We start from the raw sequence: 26,662 nt of genomic DNA, 5'->3' as shown, positions 1-26,662 counted from the left end.
AAACAAAACCCAACCCACACATCAAGAGGTAAGATGTCACAAATGCCCTCGTTACTAATATACGTTTGATACATCTTATACACATTGATACACCTAATACACCCCTTGATACACCTAATACTTCTTGATACACCTGATACTTTTTGATACACTCGATACATTTAATTGATACACTTGATGCACCTGATACTCTTTGATACACTCGATACCTTTTGATACACACCTAAAACATTACTAATGTATGTTTGATACACCTGATATGTTGCAGATACATTTAGTATTCTTCACTTATACAATTGATTGATTAAATACATTTGATATGTTTGAAGTCCTACTTATACAATTGATATATTATTGATATACACTTTTAAACTTGCTTGATAATGATTCACTTTATTGATATGCTTTAACAATATATTGTTAATATACTTGATAATGATACACTAAGTTACATCATTCATATACTTAATAATAATCTAATTAATGGCATAAAATTTGAAAAAACGAAAATCACGTAATAAATATATTAATCAACTAATACATATAATATAAGTATATCACAATACTGATATATGAAACTGAGACAAAGTAAAACCAAAAAATTAATGTAAAAAAACAAAATCATTTGGAATCAAATTCAACTCAAAATACACATCGAAGAAAGTAAAAAAAAAAAATCACAAATGAAGTTAAAATACTCCGATCAACAACCATTATATTATATTTCATATTGCAATTATTGTACTATTGATATTTTAAAATTAAGATTAAAACAGAAAGAATAAATAACTTTTATAGTATAAGAATAAACAAATAATTACGGCCTTAAAAAGTTGAAGAATAAATAAATAATGAGTATGACATTAAAAAGATAAAGATAAATAAGTCATTAAATGATAGTTTAGGAATAATAACAAATTTAAGATGAAGTAAAAATTTTGCTATATTTGCAAAATTTTAAAACAATGTGCTAAAATTGCTATATTGTATTCTTAAAATGCTACCCTATGCAATTTCACAATAACATATACATAAAAAATTACTTAATCATATACAAACTTAACTAACTTTACACTAATATTTTGGTTTTATGTTTTAAGTGGATCTCTTGTTAGAGATTCATGAAAGTACAAAAATTAGATTCTTCCTTTAAGTTGATTATGATCATAATAGAGCAAAATCATATAGATAAGCTCACAATAAACCATAGGACTTTGTATACTTATTTGGTTCCTAAAATTTTGAAATGTAATTCTAATATATGTATAATTTTTTCCAATGATAGGTTCAATAGATCTATGCATGCTTTACTTTTTGCTACAATTAGAAGAGTAATATTTTAAATATTTTAATCCAAACATACGTGTGACATTTGAAATTAAAAATAAAAAAAATTAATTATGTTCATCTTTACCCGGTTTGCCTTCGATCAAATGAATGAATCTATGTGAAATCTTAGCTCTGCTTTCTTCTTGCTTTTTCAGTTGAGAATGTTGTATTTGTTTTAGCTCTTGTTGAATAGACTTTTCTTGATTGGTATGTGAATGAGAAAGATCTCTTGAGTAAGATAATAGCCTTACTTAATGAGAAATCTTTGACTTTATTGTTAAGTAGGATGGTAAGAAGAGCAACATCAAGAGGAAGGGAAGCAACTTTCCCCATTTGTCCACAAAGCGAGATCAAAGGTATTTAATATTTTCTCTCATTCTTTAGGAGAGGGGGAATGTAGGAAGATAGAAAAGACCCCCACGTAGAGGAAGAGGGAGCCACAACTAAGAAAGATTTCTCATCCACAAAACATCAATTTGCGCATTTGCTGCCTCAAAGATGTTTATGTACTTGTGAAAAAAGTGACATTACAAGAATTTTGGTCTTTTTCGACACAAAAAAAACGTGGGCAGATCTTAAGAAAAACGTGGACAGGTTTCAACGTCAACTTTTTTTTGCTATAAAAAATTGTCGGCATAGTCCAAAATTCTTATAGTGTGACCTGTAAGGTTTTTTCTAGGGATCTCAAAGTTTGCCTCTTCTTCTATTTTTCCATAATGACTGGTCAGGTAAAGCTTGAGGTATAACCCATGGATGACTCTATGTGTGCCTCTATCTCTCCTCCAATTATTAAGGTTGTCACCTTATTGAGTAGATTAACTAAGACTTATATAAGCTTTACCACAACAACATAAAGGCTCTACTTAAATAGAAACTTCTGATCTCAAAAGAATACCATTCAAGCTTTTTTAGCATAGTTGGATGCTTCAACAAATTGGTCACACGTCTTGGGATAGGGGTGTGTGACTTCTACAATAGAAAATGTTGTTGCCACTTATTAAACAAGAACTGTGATGACAGATTCGAATGGAACCATTTTTTTTCTCCATTGGGCTAGAGTGGAAAGCTTCTATAAGGAAATATAAATATAATAGTAACTTTTGCACGTGGTTGTGTTACAACCTCTTACTTAATTACTAGGGGTGGAAGGATTCAAATCTCCATAACGGGACTAAACCCCTTTTCCTTACCATAGCACCCCATGAAAGACTTTTGAGAATAATACCTCTGGAGGAAGAAGAACCGTTGTCAACTAAGCAGAAAGGGAGGATGACTTCGCATCTAAGAGCCTCTTTCTAATCATTCATGGTATCTCGCCCTTGTTTCTACCTTTTAATTGACCTTCTTGCTTAAACCATTCTTTCTCCTTTCTAGTCAAGAGATTCTGCAACTTTTATCGAAATTAAAATGACTTATGAAAGAATTGATGCAACAACATTAGCGCTAGAATATAAGAGTGATAGCATGCTCCTGAAACCTTTCATTTGTCCCTTAATCGCTACGTGGGGCATCGACTTTGGAGCGGACAATCTTCTAGTGACTGACCAAAACAAGAAAGTTTAGGGTTTTTCAATGGGTTCATTCCTTCCACACATCCTTTAAACAAGGGGAATTTTCTTTCACCTTTCTCAATGGTATTTGAATTGAGGTGTGAATACGATTAGGAATAGCTGGACCCCTTAAGGTTCACGGTCAAGTGACTACTTCTTTATAGATTCTATCCATTGGGATTTGACTTGTTCTGAATATAAAATACATAAAGAATAGAAGTGAGACTACAACGGAAAAAGAAAAAGCTAGCCTCTACCTTGTATTAGAGATCTCATCTTCCTTGCATTTTTCTATCTCTTGTTTTAAAAGTATTAGCTTTTGCAGCTAAATCCTAATGCCTGATAAAAGGTGTATTTATGAAAAGATTAACATGTCTCACCCCTCTGAAATACTTCTATTTTCCTCTTCAATGAGAAAATGTGCAATACAAAGATTGGATCTCTTTCTTGCATGAGAAGAAAATGAATCATCAGAAAGCAAGCAAATTCAAATGAAGCTGAAATAGGCTCAGTTGCAGTCCTTGTTTCCATTGAGGCATCAAGGTTGAAAGGCTCATAAATGGTTCTCGGTACACGACTTATTAATCAACAGAAGCAAAAGTAGGGAGAAGGGCCCTTGCTCAATCTCTGTCTGAAGTCGATTTTATTAAAAGCTATTATGAGCAAGGTGAAAAGAAGAAAGCTTGGAGTCATAGATCAGAAAGAGAAAGCCTAGGGAAAAAGTCCCAATAAATCACAGACTCGAACTCCCCCACCAAATAGCCAAGTGAGAAATAATGATAAGTCGATGTTAGCATATGCTTAGCACATTCTCTATTAGGAAAAAGCCCTTCTCCTCTCGCGCGCAAATGATGTTCCCTTCCCTTGATTCTCCTTCTTGACTTATTTATTTCCTCCTTGCTTCCTAATCTAATTCTTAAACTACGAACACTTTGTCATCAGCTTTGAATGATGTCCCATTTAGAAAGTGCAGAACGAGAAAGAGTATCTTGAGAGAGAATTCTTCGGGTGGTCCAATTGGATACGGTAAGTAAAGCAGCTTATTTCTATTAATTAATTATCTTGAAGAAAGAAAGAGCTATAAGAACTAAAGTTGTAGCTTCAACAACGAGAAAAGTGACTTCTTCAACTAAAAAAAGTGATCAATCTGACCTAGCCAAATTCCTTGACCTACCCCACCGCGTAGTGCGTTACGTCTCACTAACTTAGGGATTTTTATTGTACTTCTTGTCTAAGAGTGATGACTCTGAGTTTGAGGAAATTGATCATGAAACTTTTGTGAGTACACCTGTGCCTTTTTTTTTATTATTATTGAAGAAGATCTCCTCTTTTTTTTTTTTATTTATATATTCATTCTAATCCTTTTCAGTTTATATTGATAACCTTCCCCTAGCCTTTCTTCTTCTCGGGCTAACTGATAATTCCCTTTGTCAACTCTACTTCAAATGACACCCGAACATGCGAGCTTTCGATCCCACATTGAGGCTAGGGCACATTCAACCCCCAACTCTTTTCCAACTAATATAGATGAAGATACAATTGAACTGGACGTCACTCTTCCTCAACTGAGATCGATTACTAAACTTACTCTTTTCATCCCCTTGTTGACTCACTTTAAGTCTTCTAGAAACCCATTCGCGTAATACAATAAGCATCTATACTCATTTCCCACATAAACCAATCATTTTCAATCTCGTAGGTTTATTGAACACTTGTCCTTACAAAATCAGAAGCTATACGGTCTAGCCAATATATCTCCTCTCCCTAATTGGTGTTGAACTAGAGTTCTTCCTCTTTCAGTGAAAAGATTGTGTGTAATTCCATAACTCCTTCATGTAGCTCTCGTAATGGCTTAATCCTTAAAGAGTAAAAAAAAGAGTAAATCAGAGAAGCGCGAAATAAGTAATATAATAAGAACTCATAAGATATAAGTAGTTTAAGATAAGATCTTCGTGAAGCTCATAAAAAGAAAAAAAAAAAGATATAAGTCCGAAGAAAGACATAGAAGGACTCGTGCGCTTTTTATTTGTTGTACTTTATCATCCTCTCTCTCCTTTCTTCTTTCTCTTTTTTAAGTAGTATGAATCTCTCTCTTTCATTAAAACACACGGGTGAACATGATAGATTAAAAAACTGAATCAACCAACGATTTGGTCAAAGAAAGGAAAGAGAGGGGTCGATGTTAATTATAACCAAATAAGAAAAAGTAAGGAGATGAACACATATAATTGTGAAAATACAAAGAAGAAAAAAAAGGTGGATGGTTGAAAATTGTAGAGGAAAAACATAATTTTGAAGCTAAACCATATTTAGGAATAGATATTTTGGAAGAAAGGAATGGGTGGAGATTGGGTCAAAGTTAAGGTGAAGAATTTTGTGCGGTGATTAACTCACCCAAAATCGTGTGGGGGCATACACATATGGGAGAAACCAAAGCAAAAGCATCCGTGATAAATAGACTTTCTTTTCTTTCTTTTCTTTCTTTTCTTTATTGGTCGGCTTTGCAATTTGTAATGCAAAACAATGCTTTTAATTTTATTTGTCAAAAACTAATTAATGAAACGGCCCTCAACCCCCTTCCTTTTCAGTTTTCATACCCTTTTCCCCATTTTGTACAAATGTTTTGTTTCTCCACCCACGCCACCAACTACTCACCCACTTATTTAATTTCATAACTACTTCCCATCAAATATTTCTTTTCTTTTTCATATATCTACTACACCTTTTACCAATTATTGCTCAATAATAATCCTCTTCCTTCCTTCACTTTTAAACTTATTTTAAAATTCATCCTTCTTTCCTTACTACATATTTTAGTTTTGTCCTCTAATTTTAAAATTAGGTCCAACTCAATTTACATCCAAACCTTAAATTATATGTTTTAATTTTTACCTCCTCAAGTATTGGGTTCTTTTAATTCTAAAAATTAAGTATAGTTCCTATTCATCAAATTTGGATTCATATTAACTTTTAATATGCTTTTAGCATCTATGTTTAAAAATGCTTTTGATTCATTTATATATCTTACATTCTACTTTTAATAATTTTGACTTCAAGACATTCTATAGTGAAAATTCCAATTCCTTTCAAATGAAAATACTCTTTTATATATATATATATATATATATGATGAAAGAGAAAGATGTTAATTGAATCGTTATATTAGCATGGGATACATTTAATAATAAGATTTGTTATGTGATTGTTTCCAGTTTTCAATTCTGAACATAGAATAGATTGTAAAGTAAAACTTAATAAATGAAGATATGAAGGAATCCTTATCCAAATTGAAACCATATGACAAATTAGGTTGGACCAAAAATAAGGAAGGGACAAAGTAATTTTTCTGGTGAATTTATCCCTTGGACTAAACTTGAATATTCAAACACCCACTTTCCTTTGAAAATACCTTTTTTTTTTCATCAATCACCATCAAGATTTTCTTTAGAAAACACAATACCAACTGTTCCTATAAAATTTCTATCCAATTAAGCACCAATTTCAAAGTTCCAATTTTGATATAACATATTTTAAATACGATTAGCTTGGTTGAATTTTCATTCTTCTTATAAACAATTAAGCATGCCACCCTATAATAAATTTCACCAAAGGAGATGTCAGTATAGTGGTTTTATTTTGGAATTTTTAGTTCTAACCCTAAGCATGAGATTCAAATCTCTCAATTCTTAGTTCATCGGAATATATGTCTCGATATCATACAATTGATACATTAATTGATGGTTGTTTTAAACGAACTTCATGTTAAAAATTTGATTTCTACACGTAAAAGTTTAAAAAGGACACCAAATAAATCATCATGAAAATGATTAACTTTATTACTAATAAATCATTCACTATTTGAAGTCTAATAAAAGTATATATAAAGTTGTACATTCATAATATTCATAGTTCGAATTTAATCATAAATTTGTATGGTCGCTGTGGATAAACTTGTATTATTGTCATTAGACCTAATATATGTTTTTCTTGAAGTTTGTCAATAACTATTGTCATTTGAGAACTTCAATTATTGATAGTTTTAAGTTCAATCCTAAACTCGTGTTGTTAAAACTATAGTTGTGTTGAAGTCTATTAAAGATATACATACTTCTATCACTTCTATATTCTATTTGAGAAAAGTTAGCAATTGTCACTCTAATAACAATAATTATTAGTAATAAAACGATAGTAACTAAGAGAGTAGTAATATGAATGTTGAAAGTTGAGATCTTATTTTTCACCTATTTTACTAGAAAAATCTCATTCTCTTGCATGCTATACTAGAAAAACAATTGCAATATAAAGAAAATTATTCATGACAAACTATCATTATAATTTATTATTTATTATGTTTGCAAGATGTTAAAAGAAATGCTACCCCATTACTATTGTTCAACTCAACAATAAAAGAAATCTCAAAGAAAAAAAAAAACATTTGTAATAATCTAAATGTTAGAATATTATTCATATACTTTATATATCTAAAATTTCCTCAAATTATAGGAAAAATCTTAACAAATGATAATTCTTTTTTAGAAAAAAGTTGATAATAAACTATTAGTGGGCCTCGAATTATTTATTAATGGAAATTTTTTAAGTTTAAAAAATTGAAATGTAACAAAAGAGTAATATTTGTTTGCAATCAGGTGGAGTATGTACCTATCACTTGTGTTTCCATTTTCAAAAATAAAAAATGATGCATGACAACATTTGATTGGACTATAGGATAAAATTTTAAAAATTAAAATATTTTAGGAAAAAAAATATAACAAAATATTTTTTTGTTAGGAGAGCCGTAAATATTTTGATATTAGATTATAGTTATGGAAATGAAGGGATTTGTGGCATAATTGGATAAGAAAAGAAATTATGTGAGAAATTTGAGGGTAGCAAAGAAAATGGTAATGGGAGAGAAAAAGAGAAAGGAAGAGCAAAAGTAGGTAATAGGACAAAAGAGAGAGAGAATATGATTGAATACTTTATGGTGAGGGGGAGGGTAAATGTGTAATTTAAAAGGAGGTGAAAAGACAAAGAAAGGTGAGAAAAGAAAAGGAAAAGATGTTCATGTGAGAGGAGGGATCTAATCATCTAAATGTCACCTTTTTGGGAGGTGGATTTCTAACTTATTAATTTTTATTTTTTTTACTTTTTAATTAATTATAAAAAGTTAAATTTGGTACAAACAGACAGACAAGAAGTGAGAGATAAGATGTGGAAATGAAAGTGAAATGGAACAGATTTTTCTTTTTTTTCTTTTTAATTAGCAAATAAAAACAAACAAAACTCCAAACTATATTTCTTTATTTCAATTACATTACATTATATTATATTATAGTTATTGTATAAGGAAGTAAGTAACAAACCCTCTAATTTTATTTATTCATATTTCATATTTCCTTATTTCTATTCTGAAAGTGAGCATTTGTCTTACTTCTCACCACCTTCCAATCCTCTTTTTTTCTTTTTTTCTTTTTTTTAAATTTACCCCTTCGAAGTTCAAACATCCACCTATCAAGCTTCTGTTTTTTCAATTGGGTTTTTCAATGGTGGATTGGAGAAGGATATTACCAGATTTCTACTTCCAAATTTATTTGCTTTTTTAATTCCTTTACACTACGATTTCTGGAAATGAGAGCTGGACTTGGTACGATCCTGCAAACTCTCACGTCCGACGCGGCAACTATTTTGAACCAGGCAATTGCCGAGGCCGCTCGTCGTAACCATGGCCAGACCACGCCGGTTCATGTCGCTGCCACTTTGTTGGCTTCACCAACTGCCTTCCTTCGTCAAGCCTGTATCAAGTCCCATCCTAATTCTTCGCACCCACTTCAGTGCAGAGCTCTCGAGCTCTGTTTCAGCGTCGCTCTCGAGCGGTTACCCACGGCTCAAAACCTCTCCGCTGCTTCAGAACCACCCATCTCCAATGCCTTAATGGCAGCCCTTAAACGTGCTCAAGCTCACCAACGCCGCGGCTCCTCTGAATTGCCGCAACAACCTTTGTTAGCTGTGAAGGTTGAGTTCGAGCAGCTAGTTATATCGATTCTCGATGATCCAAGTGTTAGTAGGATTATGCGGGAAGCGAGCTTTTCGAGCCCTGCTGTTAAGGGTATTATTGAACGGTCTTTGAATTCGTCGGCATCTGTGGTGAATTCCTCTCCGATTGGATTACGTTCTTCCCACTCTTCGCCGTCGCCTAATCGGAGTCTTTATTTGAATCCACGGTTTCATCAGGGTAGCGTTAACCAATTGGGGAGGCCGAGAGAGGAGGAAGTGAAACGAATCGTGGATATTTTGCGTAGACCGACCAAGAGAAATCCAATCGTAGTTGGGGATTCGGAAACAGATGCAATGTTAGAAGAATTTTTTAGACGAATTAACAAGAAAGAACTGAGTGAAGGGTCGCTGGAGAACGCTGAGATTATCCGTTTAGAGAAGGAATTTGCATCAGATAGAGAACAAATACCCACAAAACTTGATGAATTGGAAGATTTGGTAGCGTCCCAATTAGCCAAATCTAGTTCTGGGAGTATTATTCTTGACCTGGGGAATCTAGAATGGTTGTTTGATCAGCCGGCGAGTTCTGTATCCGAGGCCGGCCGTGCTGCCGTTCAGAAGATTGGAAAGCTATTGACAAGGTTCAACGGACGGCTGTGGTTAATCGGAACCGCTACTTGTGAAACTTTCTTGAGATGCCAAATCTATCATCCGTCAATCGAAAGTGATTGGGATTTACATGTTGTTCCTGTTGTGGCTAAAGCCCCTCGCTCTGGTTTATATCCAAGGTACTTTCAGTTTTGGATTCTTATCCTTTTTATTTGCTTGAGCTTAAGAACTATTGGGTCGTTGTACAAATCAAGTATAAGCAGGAAAATTTAGACTTAGACTTGTAGATCTTCTTGTGATTATTTTACCAATATTATATGATTTTGTTCAATTGTTTAGCCATAATCGTTCATGATTGATTTCTTTTGTTCATTTAGGTTTGGAACAAAGGAGATTCTTGGCAGTCCAATCGAATCCTTGTCTCCATTGAAGTTTTTTCCTACTCCTCCCATTAGCCAGCTGAGAAATGAATCTGAGTCTTTAAATTATGGTTCGAGAATAACTTGTTGCTCACAGTGTATGCAGAAGTATGAACAAGAATTACACAAACTCATAAATGAGGAGTCTGAAAAATCTTCTTCAGGAGTCAAAACAGACAGTAATAGCTCTCCCCTGCCACATTGGCTGCAAAAAGCTAAAGATCATTCTCCTAATGCTGAATCAGTAGATTCGAAACAGGTAATGTTTTCGTTTCCTCGAGTGATAAGTTTCAAGTGAAATCAAGTGAAGCTAAGTTATGTTTTGTGTTTTGTTGCAGAATAAGGACACAGAATTGATGGTAAAGCAGAGGACTCAAGAGCTACAAAAGAAATGGAATACTACATGCTTGCAGATTCATCCCAATTTCCATCAATCGAAAATTTTCAGTTCAACTGGAAATATGCTAACAGGGATCTCAACGATGGGTTTATATAACCAAAACTTGCTCAAGTGCCAGCCTTGTCAGCCTAGGTTAGAATTGAATAAAAGCCTTGGGAGAACTCTTCAGCTGAATATGAATCCACAACCCAACCAGCCATCTGACCACAACTCAATACGAACGGACTTGATTCTTGGGCAAGAGAAGTTTAGTGGTAACATCCCTGAACAAACTCGTAAAGACTGCACCATAGAATTTTTGGGCCAAAATCATAACTCTTCCAAATCAGAGATGAAGTCTCTGGATATTCAGAGTGCCAAACTTCTAGGTATAACAGATGTTGATTCATACAAGAAGATCCTTAAAGTTCTTATGGGAAAGGTTTGGTGGCAGCGAGATGCAGCCTCCACTGTGGCTAACACGATAACTCAACGCAAATTGGGCAACAGGAAACGTCAAGGTGCTGGGTCGAAAGGAGACATTTGGCTATTATTTGCGGGGCCTGACAAAGTTGGCAAGAGGAAGATGGCATCAGCTATTTCAGAGCTGGTATCTGGGTCCATCATGGTTACAATTTGTCTTGGTTCACAACGTAATGGTAGAGGATTGGACAATAATTTTCGCGGTAGAACCCCATTGGATCAAATTGCAGAGGCTGTTAGGAAGAATCCATTTTCAGTGATAGTTCTTGAGAACATTGATGAAGCAGATGTTCTATTTCGTGGGAGTTTAAAACGAGCAATTGAAAGTGGTCGTCTCATTGATTCCTATGGTCGAGAAATCAGCCTTGGTAATATTATTTTCATCCTCACAACTGTTTGGCTACCGGACGATCTAAAGTGGTTCTCAGATCACAATTCTTTTGGTGAAAAGGAGCTCGCAACGTTAGCTGGTGAAAGTTGGCAATTGAGGTTATCTCTGTCCGAAAAGCAATCAAAACGTAGAGGCAACTGGCTTTGCAATGAAGAAAGGTTCACAAAAACCAGGAAAGGTACTAATCCTGGTTTGTTTTTTGATTTGAATGAGGCTGCCAATGCAGAGGACGATACTCCAGATGGATCGCACAACTCAAGCGACCTCACAATCGATCATGAAGATGAATATGGCCTAAGCAAGATGGAATCAACCACAGCTTCACCAGCACTAACCGAACTTCAAGATATCGTCGATGATGCCATTATCTTCAAGCCAGTCAACTTCAATCATATTACCCAAGACATCAAAACATCCATCAACGAAAAATTCTTCACCATTATTGGGGTTGAGGGAATCTCAATCGAGTTACAAGACCAGGCTCTTCAAAAAATCTTAGCTGGGGTATGGTTAAGCAACACTAGTTTAGAAGAATGGGCAGAGAAAGCCCTCGTTCCAAGCTTCAACCATCTCAAAGCTTGCTTTCCAAAGACAACAGGCAGCACAAGAGACAATCCTATAGTCGTTACTCTCGAACTAGACCGTGAATCAGGCAATCGAAACCGAGGAGATTGGCTACCTAGTAACATAAAAGTAGTGACAGCAGTAGATGGATTATAAATTTATAAGAATAGAGTGAAGGTAACATAAAATCTTGTATATATGGATAGAAAATCTTTGACAGAAGAAACAAAACAATGTGTTGTAATTTCATTTCTCCTTGAGAATTATTTAATTCAATTGTCTTCAACTCCATATTCATGATATAAATAAACATATACTTTCCTGAAGAAAGAAGCAAACAATAATGAATAGCAGAGCAGGGTGGTGGTGATTGAAGAGACTTATTAAAAGAGGGATTGTTTATTTGCACGATCAAATGATATGGGACAAACATGGAAATGACAAAGATGAACATAAGCTTGTTTGTCCACTTTTGGATGAAGGACTTTGTAAAGTGGACTTTTTAGTTAGAAGATGATAAATGAGATGGTCAAGTCACTGACTCTAAGGCGAGTTCAAAGGGCAAAAAACAAATTATAAATGAAGGGTGAAGATGCTTAGCAGTTTCTGCTATTTGTGTGGTTGAAAGGGAAAAGAAAGAGACAAAAACCAGCCGCCGCTTTGTGTTTGTTTGGTGTTCATTCATGCATTCATTCATTCATATCCATTCAAAGCTTTATGCAATTTGGGGTTTGCCAACAAAATTTAAATCTTTTGGAATCCACATGTTTGAATTTGAATTACCTATTAGCCATGTAACCTTTAGATATATTAATTGAATTGTTGTTTGTTTCATTTTGGGATGTTGTATTCCTGTCCTCAACTTTCATGCCTAATGTTTGTTTTTAGAATCTTCCTAACTTATACTTTTAAGGAGCTAAATTATTTGTCCTATCTACAAATTTTAGTTACAACTTTTGAGTTTGGCAAATATGGAAATCTAATTTTAATTCTCATTAGATCACTTTTAAGAGGTGATCTAATGCATATTATTTCACTCATAATATTTTTAAAATTAAAGCTTTTTAAATGAAAAAACTATGTTTTGAAATATTAAAAATAAACAATTCTAACAAAAAAAAAAAAAAAAAAAAGAAGAAGAAGAAGAAGAAAAGAAAAGAAACAAGAGGGGAGTATTCTAAATTTCTAAGTTTTCTCTTATTACTTCTCTTACCTTAGCCTCTTATTTCATCTAATTTCTTTTGAGGCACTAAATAATATGTTACATTAACTTATTATTGGTCAATTTTAACCTTCATCAAGAGAGACTATATTGAACAATATTAATTAAAATATAAATAAATAAATTGCAACCTTCATAATAAATGATGAATTGTGCTCACAAAGTTTTTAAAAGAAACGTGTTCTGTGAAATTAAATATCTTTTTGGTAAATTTGATGCAAATGTGGTTCATACTCTAGTACTTAATCACGTGGTTTTCTTTGGTTGAATGGATACGCTTGATTTGAGAAAGTGAACCGCATGGTGTTTTTGAAGTTGACATCAGGGGATCGTGTAATGTTATTGAAGTTGAGCCTTCGACTTAAGAGCCAAGATATCTTCTTATTGTTAGAAGAATTTTCTCTAGATGATGTGAAGTGCCAAAAATAAATTCCAAACGAATGAGAGCTCTTCTACATAAAGAGTTGTCAAGTGAGTTTTGCAAGGCTGATTTTGTTTGGTCCTAGACATGAACTTTGAGCTTAACTAATTGAATTTGGTCTTAATTGGCATTTGGGAGATTAAGCCAATTATTGGGCTTAATTTGACTTTAGCCCAAATATTAATACTTTTACCTAAAAAGTTATTTGATCCAACCATCAAACTAAAACACTTGACATCATCACTTTTTCTCTATTGATATCTTCAATTTCAATTTGAGACACGGGTTAAATTTTCACTCAATCTCAAATTTAATTATTAGTAATTTCATCATTTATGTGGTAAATGACGTGAATTGATCCAAAATTTCTCATTCAATTGTATTAAATGGAAAAACCACTCTAAACGATCTTGTATTATTGTACCTCGTCTAAACGATCTTGTATTAGATCTAAACAATCGATTAATGATGTGGTTTATCTTTATCTTTTTGGAATAGATAACTGATTATTTAGATATTGATACACCACCATCATTTAGATCTTGTACCAAAAAGAAAAAGAAAAGATAAGAAATGATGAAGAAGGGAAAAAAAATAAATAAATTACAAACAATAAGTAAAAATATAAAGAAAGATAAGTAATAATACAAAGAAATGAAGAATAAATTGAAGAAAAAAAAAGAACTTAAAAATGGTCTCACACTAATCGAAATCTAATAAAGGCAAATATGAAATATTTAACAACCTTCTTTTTATATTTTATGTAAATTTATCTTTTAAAAACCTAATTTTGCTATTTTAAACTAGTTTTAAGTTTTGTTTTTATCATATTTAATTTTCACAAAAAATTGACCAAATATTTAGTTGTATGATCTTTTTCTAACTAAAATTTTGCTCTCATCAAAATTTATACTTTTTCTAACTAAAATGTATAGCCAGGTTCAAGAAATTGATTTTCTACGAGCTTCTTTGACACCTAATTTTTATAGAGTCAGGTGGGTTGTTCCACAAAATTAGTTTAGGTGCATGTAAGCTGACTCAAACATTCACTCATATAAAAAAAAAGATCTTTTTTAATCTTAATTTTTCTTGTTCATGATAAAAATATATGTTGAATTGAAAATAAAAAACAAAAACATGTGAGATCACTCAATAAATACAAATCATTATATGAATTTCTACTCAAAATGATTTAACATGCTTCAAAGTGCTCAAATACTAATATTAAAAAAATAATGAGATTTCATAACTTTTAAAGCTTAGATTATAAAATTTTTAGGTTTAAATATGATTTAAGTGTTAGAGTTTATTTGAATTTTGATGTAATCCTAATGGATAACAAATTTAAAAATAATAATTAAATATATATTAACAATTTTTTTTTAAAAAAAAAGTTATAAATATAGGAAAATTTAGAGTAAATGTTGATAAATTTAGTTTTTGTTAAAATGTAGCTATATATATATGTGTGTTGATATTTTGAATAGGTTGGTTGTTTTAATTAATATATTTCAAATGTAGAGTTATGAACTTTGTATTGTGTATAAAGTTTGAATTTAATAGGGTTGTATTTGGATTGATAGGTTTTACAGCACCAAAATTAGATTTTAAGTTTGAACAAACAATAGAAAATGAAAAAGAAACATAAATCCTACAAATCAAAGGAAAAGAGAGAAAAAAGAAGGGATAGGGTGAGGAAAGAATCGGCCACTCCTAATCCTCCCAACATCTCATAACGTTACCCTTTCGGAAACTCAAACTCAGGTGGGAGTAAATTATGTTGATAACATTCACAGAAGCTGTTGCACCTTCTTCTTCCCCCCTTTCCTTCACTCTCTCCACTCATTCCCTTACTAATTCTAACCGCTTTCCAAGACCTAGAACTTCACTCACCCCTGCTTCCTTCTCTGTTCCAGGCAAGCCCACTTCCACCAAATCCTGGAACCTTCGCCTCGTTTCCAACAGGTGCTACTCCTCCATTTTTCTTCTTTTTCTCCTCATTGCCCTTCAATTCCTTCAACTTATCTTTTACCTTTCCTTTTTTGGGCTTTTCCCCATATGGCTCCTTCTTCAGGACTGTTCTTTGTTTTTCTTTACCTTTTTTGGGCTTTTCCCCATCTTGGCCTGCACCGTTATACTTTTTTTGTGTCTTCTAAGATCTTCATGCTTCTCTGTCACTGGAGAAGGAGATCCCCCTGAAGAATTGGGGATAACTTCTAGCCAATGATTCTTGAGCAAGGATTTGCTTTTGCTATGCTTAGGGATGTAGAAAGACTCATTTAGATGAGAATGTCTTTGGTAGATTGTGTTGAAGTTTAGTCAATATGCTACCATTTTTTTTTTTTTTTTAAAAGCGTATCTTGTTTGATTTTTTTCTTTTCTTTTTGGCTGTTGGTCTTCCAGAATAGAGCGGTTTATTCCTATATTTGAACGCAGATACCTAATATTTGTAATGATCACGTGCTCTCTTACTGTAATCTGGAGCCAATTACTTTGGCCTGTTGTTTGAAAAGTATATATAAATATACTTAGCTAACTGGTGATGCTGATCATGTACTGATAGATTCAAACGAACATTCATTTTGTGATTTATCTGCTATTAAGAAGAAATATGAAGGAAAACATGCATTTTTCAGTTGTTTTATTTTCTACCTGCCTACCTGGGGTTCAGCTTTGTTTACTATACATTGGTTTGAAGGTCCATTCAACTTGGGAAATGAACTAAAACCAATATTTTGTTTGTTAATGTCTCTCTGTTCTAGAACTGCCATAAATTGTGGTTGGTCTATAGTTGACATGATAATAGTTTCTCTTTCTCAGTTCTGAGAGCTCAGTTTTTGATCCCTTGGGCATCCGTCCTGATCTTTCTTCCGAATTTAGTAGTACATGGGAAAATTTTCTTGGCTATTTTGGCCAAACATTTAACAGTGCTTCAAGCACAAAAAAAGACAAGTCTCCGTCAGCTCGTGGATTGGCAGGTTTTGTTTCTTGTTCTTTAATGTCATAACAAGTATTGGATATAGATCCTGTAGTGGCATTACTGAAGTTAATTTGACTTTGCAGCTGCAATCGAAGACAGTTCCATTGACATAGGAGATTTCTTCAAAGGTCCGTTGCCTGGAAAATTCCTACAGCTGTTGGGCTATTTAGCTCTTTCAAGGCTTGGAATCTATATCCCTCTTGGTGGAGTGAACCGAGAGGCTTTTGTTGGGAACTTGGATCAGAACAGCTTATTGAGCACTTTAGATTCATTTTCTGGAGGAGGCATTGGTAGGCTAGGGATATGCTCCCTAGGCATTGTTCCCTTTATTAATGCACAAATTGTCTTCCAGCTTCTTGCTCAAATTTATCCAAAATTGCAAGACCTTCAGAAAAGAGAAGGTGAAGCAGGGCGAAAGAAAATTCTGCAATATACTCGATATGCCTCAGTTGGATTTGCAATCGTACAAGTAAGGAACTTGACAACTCAATATGACAGGTTTTAACAACTTTAGAAGGGGAAAAGGATAACTGTAGAAACTGACCTTAACTCATTTAGGATTTCATATTTTCAATCTTGTATTGAATGGACATTTTGTTTGAACTTAGAAGAAATTGCACTTTCGAAGAGTACAGAATGAAGTATTTTGAAGGTTTCAATACTCAAGTCTATTACAAAGTTCATTTGTAGACGCACATGGCACAACGTTTCTTCTGGAAGGAATCAATATATTATTTTCTAATTTTAAATTTATTGGAAGCTGGTTCCGTATTCCTGTAGGGCACCCATTCAAACAACAGCAGATTCCACCAAAAATGTGAAACAATTGCCAAATATATTCTGAACTCTGAAGGATCTTAGGCATTGAACATACAGTTACGAATGTTCTGTGTATCAAAATGTTTTCGTTCTAATGGATATTATATTCTGCATTTAAATGTACTTCAAAAGTTTGTGAGCTTTTATTTTAAGGTTCTTCAATTGTGTTCTCATTTTCTTCACAGGCAATTGGCCAAGTTCTATTCCTTCGCCCCTATGTTAATGATTTTAGTACAGAATGGGTGCTCTCTTCTGTTACTTTATTGACACTTGGCTCAGTCGTAACAACGTACATAGGGGAACGGATCACAGACCTAAAGCTAGGAAATGGGACATCTCTTTTAATATTCACCAGCATCATCTCCTATTTACCAGCATCCTTTGGAAGGACCACTGCACAGGCATTCCAGGATGGTAATTATGTTGGATTGGTTGCTATCATAATCTCCTTCTTTCTATTGGTACTTGGAATTGTATATGTTCAGGTAAGTAATGGTTAATAAGTATATATTTTTTCTTCATTGCACAAAATGTGTTATTTTATATGATTGTGATTTATCTGAACCAAGGTTTTCAGGAAGCAGAAAGGAAAATCCCCCTCAATTATGCTTCAAGATACACAAGCAGAGGTGGAGGACTTCAGAAATCTGCTTACCTGCCCTTCAAGGTTTGTATTCCTATTCCGACTTCTTCATTCTTATATCATTGAATTAGTGACTAACTAGTTCATCAGTCAGTAGTGAACTTTTTTAAGGTTTTAACTTCAAAGAAGCTTAAACTTTAAAATCGTGCCGTACTTTAATGTTGTAGCTGTGAATATTCATGTTCCCGGGTCTCAATTATAATCTGTAATCTGGCCTTTGTTAACCAACAAGGAGTTTGTACTACCTTCATAATGCGCAGGTTAATAGTTCTGGTGTAATGCCAATCATTTTCTCGACATCAACGTTAGCCCTTCCAGGTACTCTGGCTCGCTTCACAGGGCTATCGGTCCTAAAGAAGGCTGCACTTGCTTTAAATCCAGGAGGTAAGATGTTTTGGTTCACTGCCCATTGAATTTGCTGCATTCCTATTTAGTTTGTAAAAGAATTCTAATTTTTTAAAAACAATGGTCCAATTGCTGTTTGGTTAGATTGTACGGTTGATAGGACTTCTTGGTATTAACAAAATTAACAATCGGGATTCTTTTAGGTTCGTTCTATCTGCCAACCAACATCCTTTTGATAGCCTTCTTCAACTATTACTACACGTTCCTACAGTTGGATCCCGATGATGTGAGTGAGCAATTGAAGCGACAGGGTGCTTCAATTCCCCTCGTCCGCCCAGGAAAAAGTACAGCTTCATATCTGAAAGCGGTAATAATGCGATTATTTTTATGTTCTTGCTGCTGAATCTGTTATCACCTCGATTGACCAAAATGAAGTCCAGTTACTTAGATGGGTGTCTTCCTGTTTAATGAATTATAGGTTCTAAGCCGGATTTCAGTACTTGGTTCAGCCTTCTTGGCAATCCTTGCTGCTGGTCCTGCTGTGATTGAACAGACAACACATTTAACAGCATTTCGAGGATTCGCAGGAACCTCTGTTCTTATTCTTGTTGGTTGTGCAACAGACACTGCCAGAAAGGTACAAGCTGAGATAATCTCCCAGAAGTACAAGAATATAGAGTTTTATGACATTGATAGGTATAATCCTTAAGGGAGAATGTAATGAAACAAAACTGGTGCTAAACCTTCAGATTCGTATTTCATGGCACCATACTCGGTCAATAGAACACTTATTCTCTTAGCTTCCCCCAAGAAACTTTCTATGAAAAGTTTTACTCAAGCAGAGCTGGTAATACGATAACATTAGATTTTCATTCTATTGTTCAAATCAGAAAGCAAGAAATTATTGGGTTCGACATGAAAACTATAATACTTCTATTACTGTTCGTACATCAATAAACTAAACTGGATGATAAATTTGCAAGGTCAGTTCGAAACAGGAGTGACCAAACTGGCTTACTTTTACAAATTCTGAAATCCAAAGCACTCTTGCTACGTATATGTGCATTTTCAGCTAGATACTTTGTTGGACATCAAAATTAAGGGCAATGGATAAGTCAGAAAATTCTAGAGCAAAGAAAAAATGACTAAAAAGGTACAGAATTTGTCTCTAATCATAAAATATAAACAGAAGCTTCCTTGCTCAGCAGCAGCCCCATACCAGCATAGCTCTATTTCAGCACCGTCTAGTGAAAAATCAAGATATTGCATTCAATCAAAATTTAACTGAGAAACTGTGTACTGTCTGGTGAAGTATAATTTGCAGCTATGTTGGCAGCAACACGATTAACCATCCAACTAATTCTGTTACTGTCTATAAGAGTTGAACACAAGACCAACTTACTGGTTACACAGTAACACAGAGTTTGCGACATTAAACCCCTGGCTCTTATAATGGTTGGATGAAAGCAAGTAATTGATAAGCTATACATCAAGAGGAAAAACGGCAGTCGGCCCCTGTAAGATCTGAAATACCAGATGACAGAAAAAAGGATGCTCATCTGAAATGGATTTCACCCTTCTCAGAGACATGTTTGAGACTACTGGAAACTGTTATCTATCTGGCTCAATGGAAAAGTCGGGTTCATCGGGCTTTTGTAATTTTGGCAAGTCATCTTTCATTCTCTGGGCGCCTCTCCTTGTGTTTGCAGCAAACCTTGAAGCCAGCAAGGTTACATCCAGATACATTTTAGACTGAGAAGGATTTGAAACAACAGAGAATTGTTCCTCTCCTTGGGTAGTTTCATCAGCCACTTGTTCTGGTAATGTAAATGATTCCTTCATTAAGAGGTCTTTTGCCATCATCCTTTTCTTATGGCGACGCCAAGCAGCCTGAATAAAGCAAGCTGCCCATGTTCTCCAATGATGAGAGTAGAAGCGGAATGTGTGCTGCAATTTTTTACTATGCAGACGTCTAAATTGGTTGGCCACAAATTTAAGATCTTCTGCACGGAGTGCAAAAGCTTCAACTTCATTGAGTGCCTTCACTGTTCTAGTTGAGGAGGGCAAGTTGGTGGTGGATTTTGGATGCAAGGCCCAAGAAAGTAGTTCCTCCCCACAGAAGTCCCCGGGACGTAATGTTATGGAGTTAAAGAAACCAGAGCGGCCTCCATTTGTGGTAGAACTCTCCAATCTGCCTCGAATAATGAACAGCATCTCTGTTACCGGGTCACCCTCCCGTACAATATAAGTACCTTCAGTGCTCAAGGAGGAGACCAGGCGTTCACATATTGCATCAAGTAGCTGATCATCCATCTGTGCGAAGAAAGGAACCTGCAAAACAGGGGAAAAAATGCTTCATTCTGCTTAGTGAGCCCAGGGTGGCAACTCAATTACTGATTTAGAATACGACCACATCTACACAAGTAATCAATCAGGAAGAACTTTTTTGCAAAGTGGTAAAGAACTATTGGTGATAGTTGCCAGTCCAATTTAGGTGGTTAATTATTAGGAATAATAGTCTTCACATGCAGCAAAGACATGCTTCCTTAATCTCATTGTTGTGTATCTACTGCCTATTTAATAGCAACACAAGCAATGGCCTCTCATAATATAAGAGATGCCACTACATAAAAAATTTATCATGTACGAACTGTAAGCCAGATCATTGCGATTCAATATAAAAATAAAGAATAAGTATGCAAGAGAATCGTACTCGTCGGACAAGATCTAGACATAGGTGGCACTGAATATCACGTCGAAGATCAGCAGGCAAGCTCTGCAAGATGGTTTCTTCATCAACTCCTCTGGTTGCCACCCACTTATATTGTACAAAACGTCGAACTCGTCGTTTCAAGTCTTCAGGGAGTTGACGATGTCTCATCCACTCTTCAGTGTCTCTTCGCTTTAGTCTCCATTCTTCAAGCCTCACAGTAAGGGATTGCAGATACGTCTGCAGCAAATGGTAATGAAATTATTTAAATGAAAAGATAGCGGAATACAGATCATTTATACTAAGAATTTGCATGGAAAGTTGGAAACACCATAAAAGAACCAAAAGATTTTATCCAAACAGATGTCACTAAAGAGATTATTCAGGATCAGGCAGATATTTGCACAAGTTGGAGAGGCCAGATCAAATTTTTAGGAAAGATAATTGCAGAACCAAACCAATTTCTTCCATCTAGTGAGACAAGTAATCAAATTGATTCTAGCCCTATGGAGGGTTTGTCAAGGAAAGACAATAAAGTTTTACTTTTTTCCTACACCCTTTAATCAACTTAATGATCCAACATGAGTGGAACAAGCATCAGCAAGCAAATATATATGTTTTAAACACAACAAGTGCATCTCAATTTGCATGTTATGCATTCAGTGAATAAAGAAAAAAATTTATCCCCCCAGTCTCTTACCTGCATATTCCCAATCAGATGGGCAAATAATACAAGGCCTAAGATGGCAATGAGCACAGCAAACAATGTCTCACCAATGAATGTCGTTGTTTCCAAGTTTTGTCCATATGAACTGAAAAAATAAGCAAGAAGTTATTAGTATTTTTCAAGAAAAAATGAAGAATTAAAGAATCATACATAAAAGGACAAGAATGAGATCATACATCCTATTGTACTAGTCTGCCAGGCATGCAAGCAGTACAGAACCTATGATGAGCATTCTAGATAGTTACCTAAACAATTTAATAGCAAGTCCACGGCCACGGGTTTTCTTGTGTTGCAAAGTTAACAACAAAATCTTTCAATTAGAAGAAAAATGCATTCAAGATCAATTCATGAAGTCAAATTCATTCAGCAGAAAACAAACTCATTTGCATCTTTGAGTAAATGCTGCTTTCCATAGTCCAACAGTGATTCATAGATCCTTTTGAGATCAGAAATAAAATTGTTTACATACGTATGGATACTTGGCTAACTTTAAGTTCACTCTTAGATCACCAGAAATCTTTTCAGGAAAGGGTGGGTTTTACAAGCAAGTTAGAGAGGAAAATAACAAGGAGACATCATTTGAACCAATCAATGCTTTCCTAATCGCAGAGATCTGAGTAGCATTATGAAGAATATTATTTATACTTCAAGCTTAGATTACTAAATGACCAAGCCAGGAGCAAGCTGTAACCTAGGGAGACAATTTCAAAGAAAATATCTATTGGTTCTACCTCCCAAGGGAAATAGCGTCTTTTAGTTGTTATATTTAAGTTCACTGCACCAAGAAGTTGATAATAAAGGAAAAGAAAATCATACCTCAGGTTTTGCAAGCCCCACCACAAACAATAGAAGTACTTTTCAATAAAGTTTGAAGAGACAACATTCTTCGACATTGCATTCTCAAAAATGCCATACTTGAAGTCTCCTCCATCAGTGCCACATTTTCCAAAAACAAGTGTACTGTTTGCCCATGTTTTGCGATCATTACTGTTAAATGTATCGCAATCAAAAAATGTTAGATTGCACTCTAGAGGATTATATTCCTTCTTCATACAAAATGACTTCCAGCACGAAGTATATCTATCAACTGACAGCAAATACCATGTAGCACCTAGAACCTGCCAAAAAGAAAAATAAAATAATATTACTGATTGGGAGTTCCCTCAAAAATAGGAATCTAAACAAAAATAGACCATGATTTCTTATTTGCTGCTGAAATCCTCTGGACAGATATTTAAGTATTTATGTCTCCCATCAGAGAGAGAGGGAGGGGGAGAGAGAGAGAGATGAAAGAGTTACATGGCTGGCCAACATATAAAGTAGAAGATTATAAGCAGCTCCTGCCCATGCTGTTTTTGTAACAACACCATTTGCTTTGATGATTTCTGAACTTAGTGGGAAAATCAAATACAATCTTGGAATATATTGAAGAAGAACAATAAGCGCAAGTGCATTGTTTTTATGATCGGTTAGACGACTTCTTGTTGCAGGTATGATGAACCAGATGACAAACTGCACAGAAGAGGCAGTTATAAGTCTAGGTAAAAAACCTAACAATTAAACTACAAAATACAAAGGTTAAACTATCGCCGAATAATAATTGTTTCATTCTCAGTAACCAATGACACCACTTATTCTTCTACAGTTCTACTTCCCATGATAGATGTACATATCTGGAGTCCCATCTTTCATTTACTCCAATTTGGATATTTGTCACCAACTCATCCTTTCCCAATTGATAGTCATGTCAAATTCATTTTTACTAATTCTTTATTCTTTCAAATTTTTCAGAAAACCAACTAACATCCAATATATGTTGAGTTTTAACCCAACACTCCAAAGATCTCTCTCAAACAGGCCTAACAGCCACCTACCATCCATTCTGCCCGACCACCACTGAGAAAAATCAGTCTTAGAAGAAGGTGCTGGAATCACATATTACTAAATCTGTAGGGGCAACCCCAAAAAAAACTTCCATTAACTTTTACAAATAGGCTAATTATTTGGTGTAGTTCTGTGGCTGAGAAAATGATTTTCTAAACAAGTTCACTCACCCTTAACAACATAAAATCAATCTAGTCCAATAGACTAGATTGGAGAAAATGTTAGGCCAAGTAAAACTCTCGTTGTTAAAAGGCAGGTTGAGAAAGATGTGCTACCATTTTGTCACTGCTTAGACAAAAGTAGGTTATGGTTAACACAGAAGGGTAATTCTCGCATCAGACCTTGCCTAAGAAAATGACAACTCTCTTGTCACCACAAGTAGATGGGTGATAATAAAAACAATCATGAAGCAAGTTCTACTGCTGAAATAATCTAACTCTTCGACTTTAAACATTAAAGAACTGGTGCTGAAATAATGAGGTAGGTTGCCTAATCTCATTTAGAATACTATTTGTCATCAAAATAAGGGTACCATAAAGTTTTACAGAGTTCTTTCTGTCCCTAAATCTTTCCCAAGAAAGAAATAGCAAATACAATACGAAAATTAAAGACAAAGAACGCCACATTTAAAGTTGAAGGTTTAGGAACAGAAGTTGAGGCACCTGAGGGAGAGGCAGGGTGGCAATTAGATCGACAAAAAAATCAGATCTAATATACCTCTTTGCTATCATCTTTGGATCCATCACAAGCTCACCTCTCCCAAAAACACGAGAGCTAGGAGCAACATAAGCTGTTCTGAACTTTATAATCATGTGCAAAAGGTAGAAAAAATCTGCAACTGTTCGGAAACAGGTCACAACAATTCGCAATTTCCAGTCTGTCCTTACACATTGGGATACTCCATTCCCATTCAAAGCAGGCAAATAAAGATATAGTGGGTCAACAAAGAGAGCCAGTAAGCACGAGCAAATGAACACCCGGTTCCATTTCAAAACAATTTTGCTACCAGGGTCTAGTATTCTTTTGCTCCATGGTTCATGGTCCTCTGGAAACACCTTAGACTTCTCCGTTTTAAAAGTTTCGGTCAATTTACTTTTGCCTCCTCCTAGTCCATTCTCAGGTATTAAGAATGTTGACGTTGACGAGGGAATATAGTATTTCGACGGTGACTTCTCAAGTTGCACTGCTTCATTGCTGCTTCCAATGGCGGATTTCTTATGTTTTTTGTGATCAGAATAAAACCTATTTCGGGAATAAAAATTGTAAACATAAAAGTTGATACATTAGTCTATAAATGCACTAGTTATGCAAATAAAGTTTCATTAACTATGGTACTTCATAAGCATGGAGCAATCATGCTGCCAAGAAACTAAAATGTCAACTTCAAGTATTTACCTTTCCCTGAACTCCCTATATTTATGTTAAGATAAGCAATGATATGAATAAAATCTGTAAATTCATTCCATCTCGTACAAGTAGTATCTAATTTTCCGTTGTGATACGGCGTTGAAGTCTCTAAAAACACAAAGACAGACCAGGAGATTCTAATTGCACAAGAACATAGCATAGATCTCATCCCAATTATGTTTCTTTTTCAAAAAAAAAGTTGCGTAGGAACATAGTAATTATCACAGTTTCAGAGCTACTCCACATAAATAAAGACAACTTGTCAGCAAGTAAGTTGAAGTAGGCAACGGTTACAACTCTCAAGTAAATAGGGAACTAGTGTTACAGGCCAGAAATTTTACAGAGTTCAAACTAACAAAAGCTTAAAATTTCACCACATTTTCTCAACAACAAAGCCAAGCATACCCAAAAAAGAAAACTAAAAGATTTCCATAGCATCCAATCGGTTAACAGAATCAACCCACCAATTACAAGGCTTTCAAATTAAATAAACTACATTCGTAGAAGCAAAGAAAGAAGAAAAAATCACCTAACAAGCTTTTCCTTCTTCAATTCCATGCCCATAAACAGAAGAAAGAAGCTGAAAAGTAAAATCCTCAATGAGCCATCAAAGAAGCAGCAGAATGGAGTTAGATAGAATAATCCTCCAGTTCCAGAGCAGGTGGAGGAAAGGAAAAAGGAGACAGAAAGACAGGAAGAAGAGAGAAGATCTGGGTTGTGTTGGGTATTGAGGTAATCAGTGAATGAACAAGGAATTGAAGTTGTTTGGTGAGAAGAGAAGAAAAAGAAAAAAAGATGAAATTTTGAGTAAAGCCAACCAAAGTGGAACCGAACCATTCAATAATGTATTACCAAAACACCACGTGACTGGACCTCCATTCTCTGTAGAAGAGAATGGCACCGCACCGCCTCCCGTTCAAACCTTCACAGTGATTTTGGACTTTTATGAACTCCCCCACTTTCCCTTCACTTCACTCTTCACTCATTCCATTCAACTTCTTGCACACCTCATTGTCCTTCGCTGCTTCTTTTTCTTTAAACCAAACCATACTCCACTCACTCTTTTTCTTTTCCCTTTTGCTCTTTTGTACATTCATACCATACCTTCATCTTCACTATTTTAGTCCACAACAAATTATAGTATTTGTTTATTAAACCTAACTAATTCATTTTAAAAAATTAAAAGTATTTTCTAAGACCTAAAACTGAGTTTTTAGAAAAACAGTTTTGAAGTAGAACATATTCACTTTAAACTTTACAACTCAACTCAACTTACTACCTCAATCAATATGAGTGGAAAATTACCTTCTATTTAAAGCACAATCCTCCTTAAATGAAATTTAAATTGTTCACAAATAGAGTTACTTAACTTCTTTTGGTGGAAGATGATAATAGGACTCTTCATTAAATGGAAAATCAAAGATGTAGTATAAATAGAATTTCATTACCTAAAATTTTCTTCTATCATACATCTCTTGCTTTTTCATTCATTATAATATCATTTTAGGTTGTTTTCAAATATAATAAAATGAATCAAAATATAAATATCTTATTTAAATTTTAAGTTTTAATATTTAATTGATGAAGTTTAATAAGATAACATGTGTGATTGAAATATTTTTAATTAGATTATGTATATCAATAATTTAATTAATAATTGTTTTTTTTTACTAAAAATTTAAGTACATTTTCTTCAAATTAAAACTAAATTTAAAAAAAAATTAATAACAAATTTAACTGCTCAAGTAAAGCAGTAAAAAGACATCAAAATTGAAAAAAGGAAAAA

At 34.3% G+C, this 26,662-nt stretch overlaps 3 protein-coding genes across 3 annotated transcripts; 2 read left to right on the top strand and 1 right to left on the bottom strand.

The window, feature by feature from the left end:
* The first annotated feature begins 8,233 nt into the window (after positions 1-8,233).
* LOC101218882 (protein SUPPRESSOR OF MAX2 1) lies at positions 8,234-12,044 on the top strand. Its single transcript, XM_004149835.3, has 3 exons — positions 8,234-9,661; positions 9,860-10,160; positions 10,240-12,044. The coding sequence occupies exons 1-3, from the start codon at positions 8,508-8,510 to the stop codon at positions 11,872-11,874; spliced, it is 3,090 nt and encodes a 1,029-aa protein (XP_004149883.1). The 5' UTR covers positions 8,234-8,507; the 3' UTR covers positions 11,875-12,044.
* Positions 12,045-15,019: 2,975 nt separating this feature from the next.
* Positions 15,020-19,062, top strand: LOC101222431 (preprotein translocase subunit SCY1, chloroplastic). The gene is made up of 8 exons (XM_004149849.3): positions 15,020-15,326; positions 16,182-16,339; positions 16,425-16,810; positions 17,346-17,645; positions 17,738-17,827; positions 18,064-18,187; positions 18,352-18,515; positions 18,627-19,062. The coding sequence occupies exons 1-8, from the start codon at positions 15,139-15,141 to the stop codon at positions 18,855-18,857; spliced, it is 1,641 nt and encodes a 546-aa protein (XP_004149897.2). The 5' UTR covers positions 15,020-15,138; the 3' UTR covers positions 18,858-19,062.
* Positions 19,053-25,925, bottom strand: LOC101218643 (cyclic nucleotide-gated ion channel 17). The gene is made up of 7 exons (XM_011657805.2): positions 25,406-25,925; positions 24,132-24,711; positions 22,885-23,097; positions 22,402-22,703; positions 21,559-21,670; positions 20,862-21,098; positions 19,053-20,479 (listed from the first exon to the last, which is right to left on the bottom strand). The coding sequence occupies exons 1-7, from the start codon at positions 25,711-25,713 to the stop codon at positions 19,760-19,762; spliced, it is 2,472 nt and encodes an 823-aa protein (XP_011656107.1). The 5' UTR covers positions 25,714-25,925; the 3' UTR covers positions 19,053-19,759.
* Positions 25,926-26,662: the final 737 nt, after the last annotated feature.

This window comes from Cucumis sativus, chromosome 1 (assembly GCF_000004075.3).
Source record: "Cucumis sativus cultivar 9930 chromosome 1, Cucumber_9930_V3, whole genome shotgun sequence".
Classification (NCBI taxonomy): Eukaryota; Viridiplantae; Streptophyta; class Magnoliopsida; order Cucurbitales; family Cucurbitaceae; genus Cucumis; species Cucumis sativus.
This window is presented reverse-complemented; position numbering and strand designations above follow the sequence as displayed.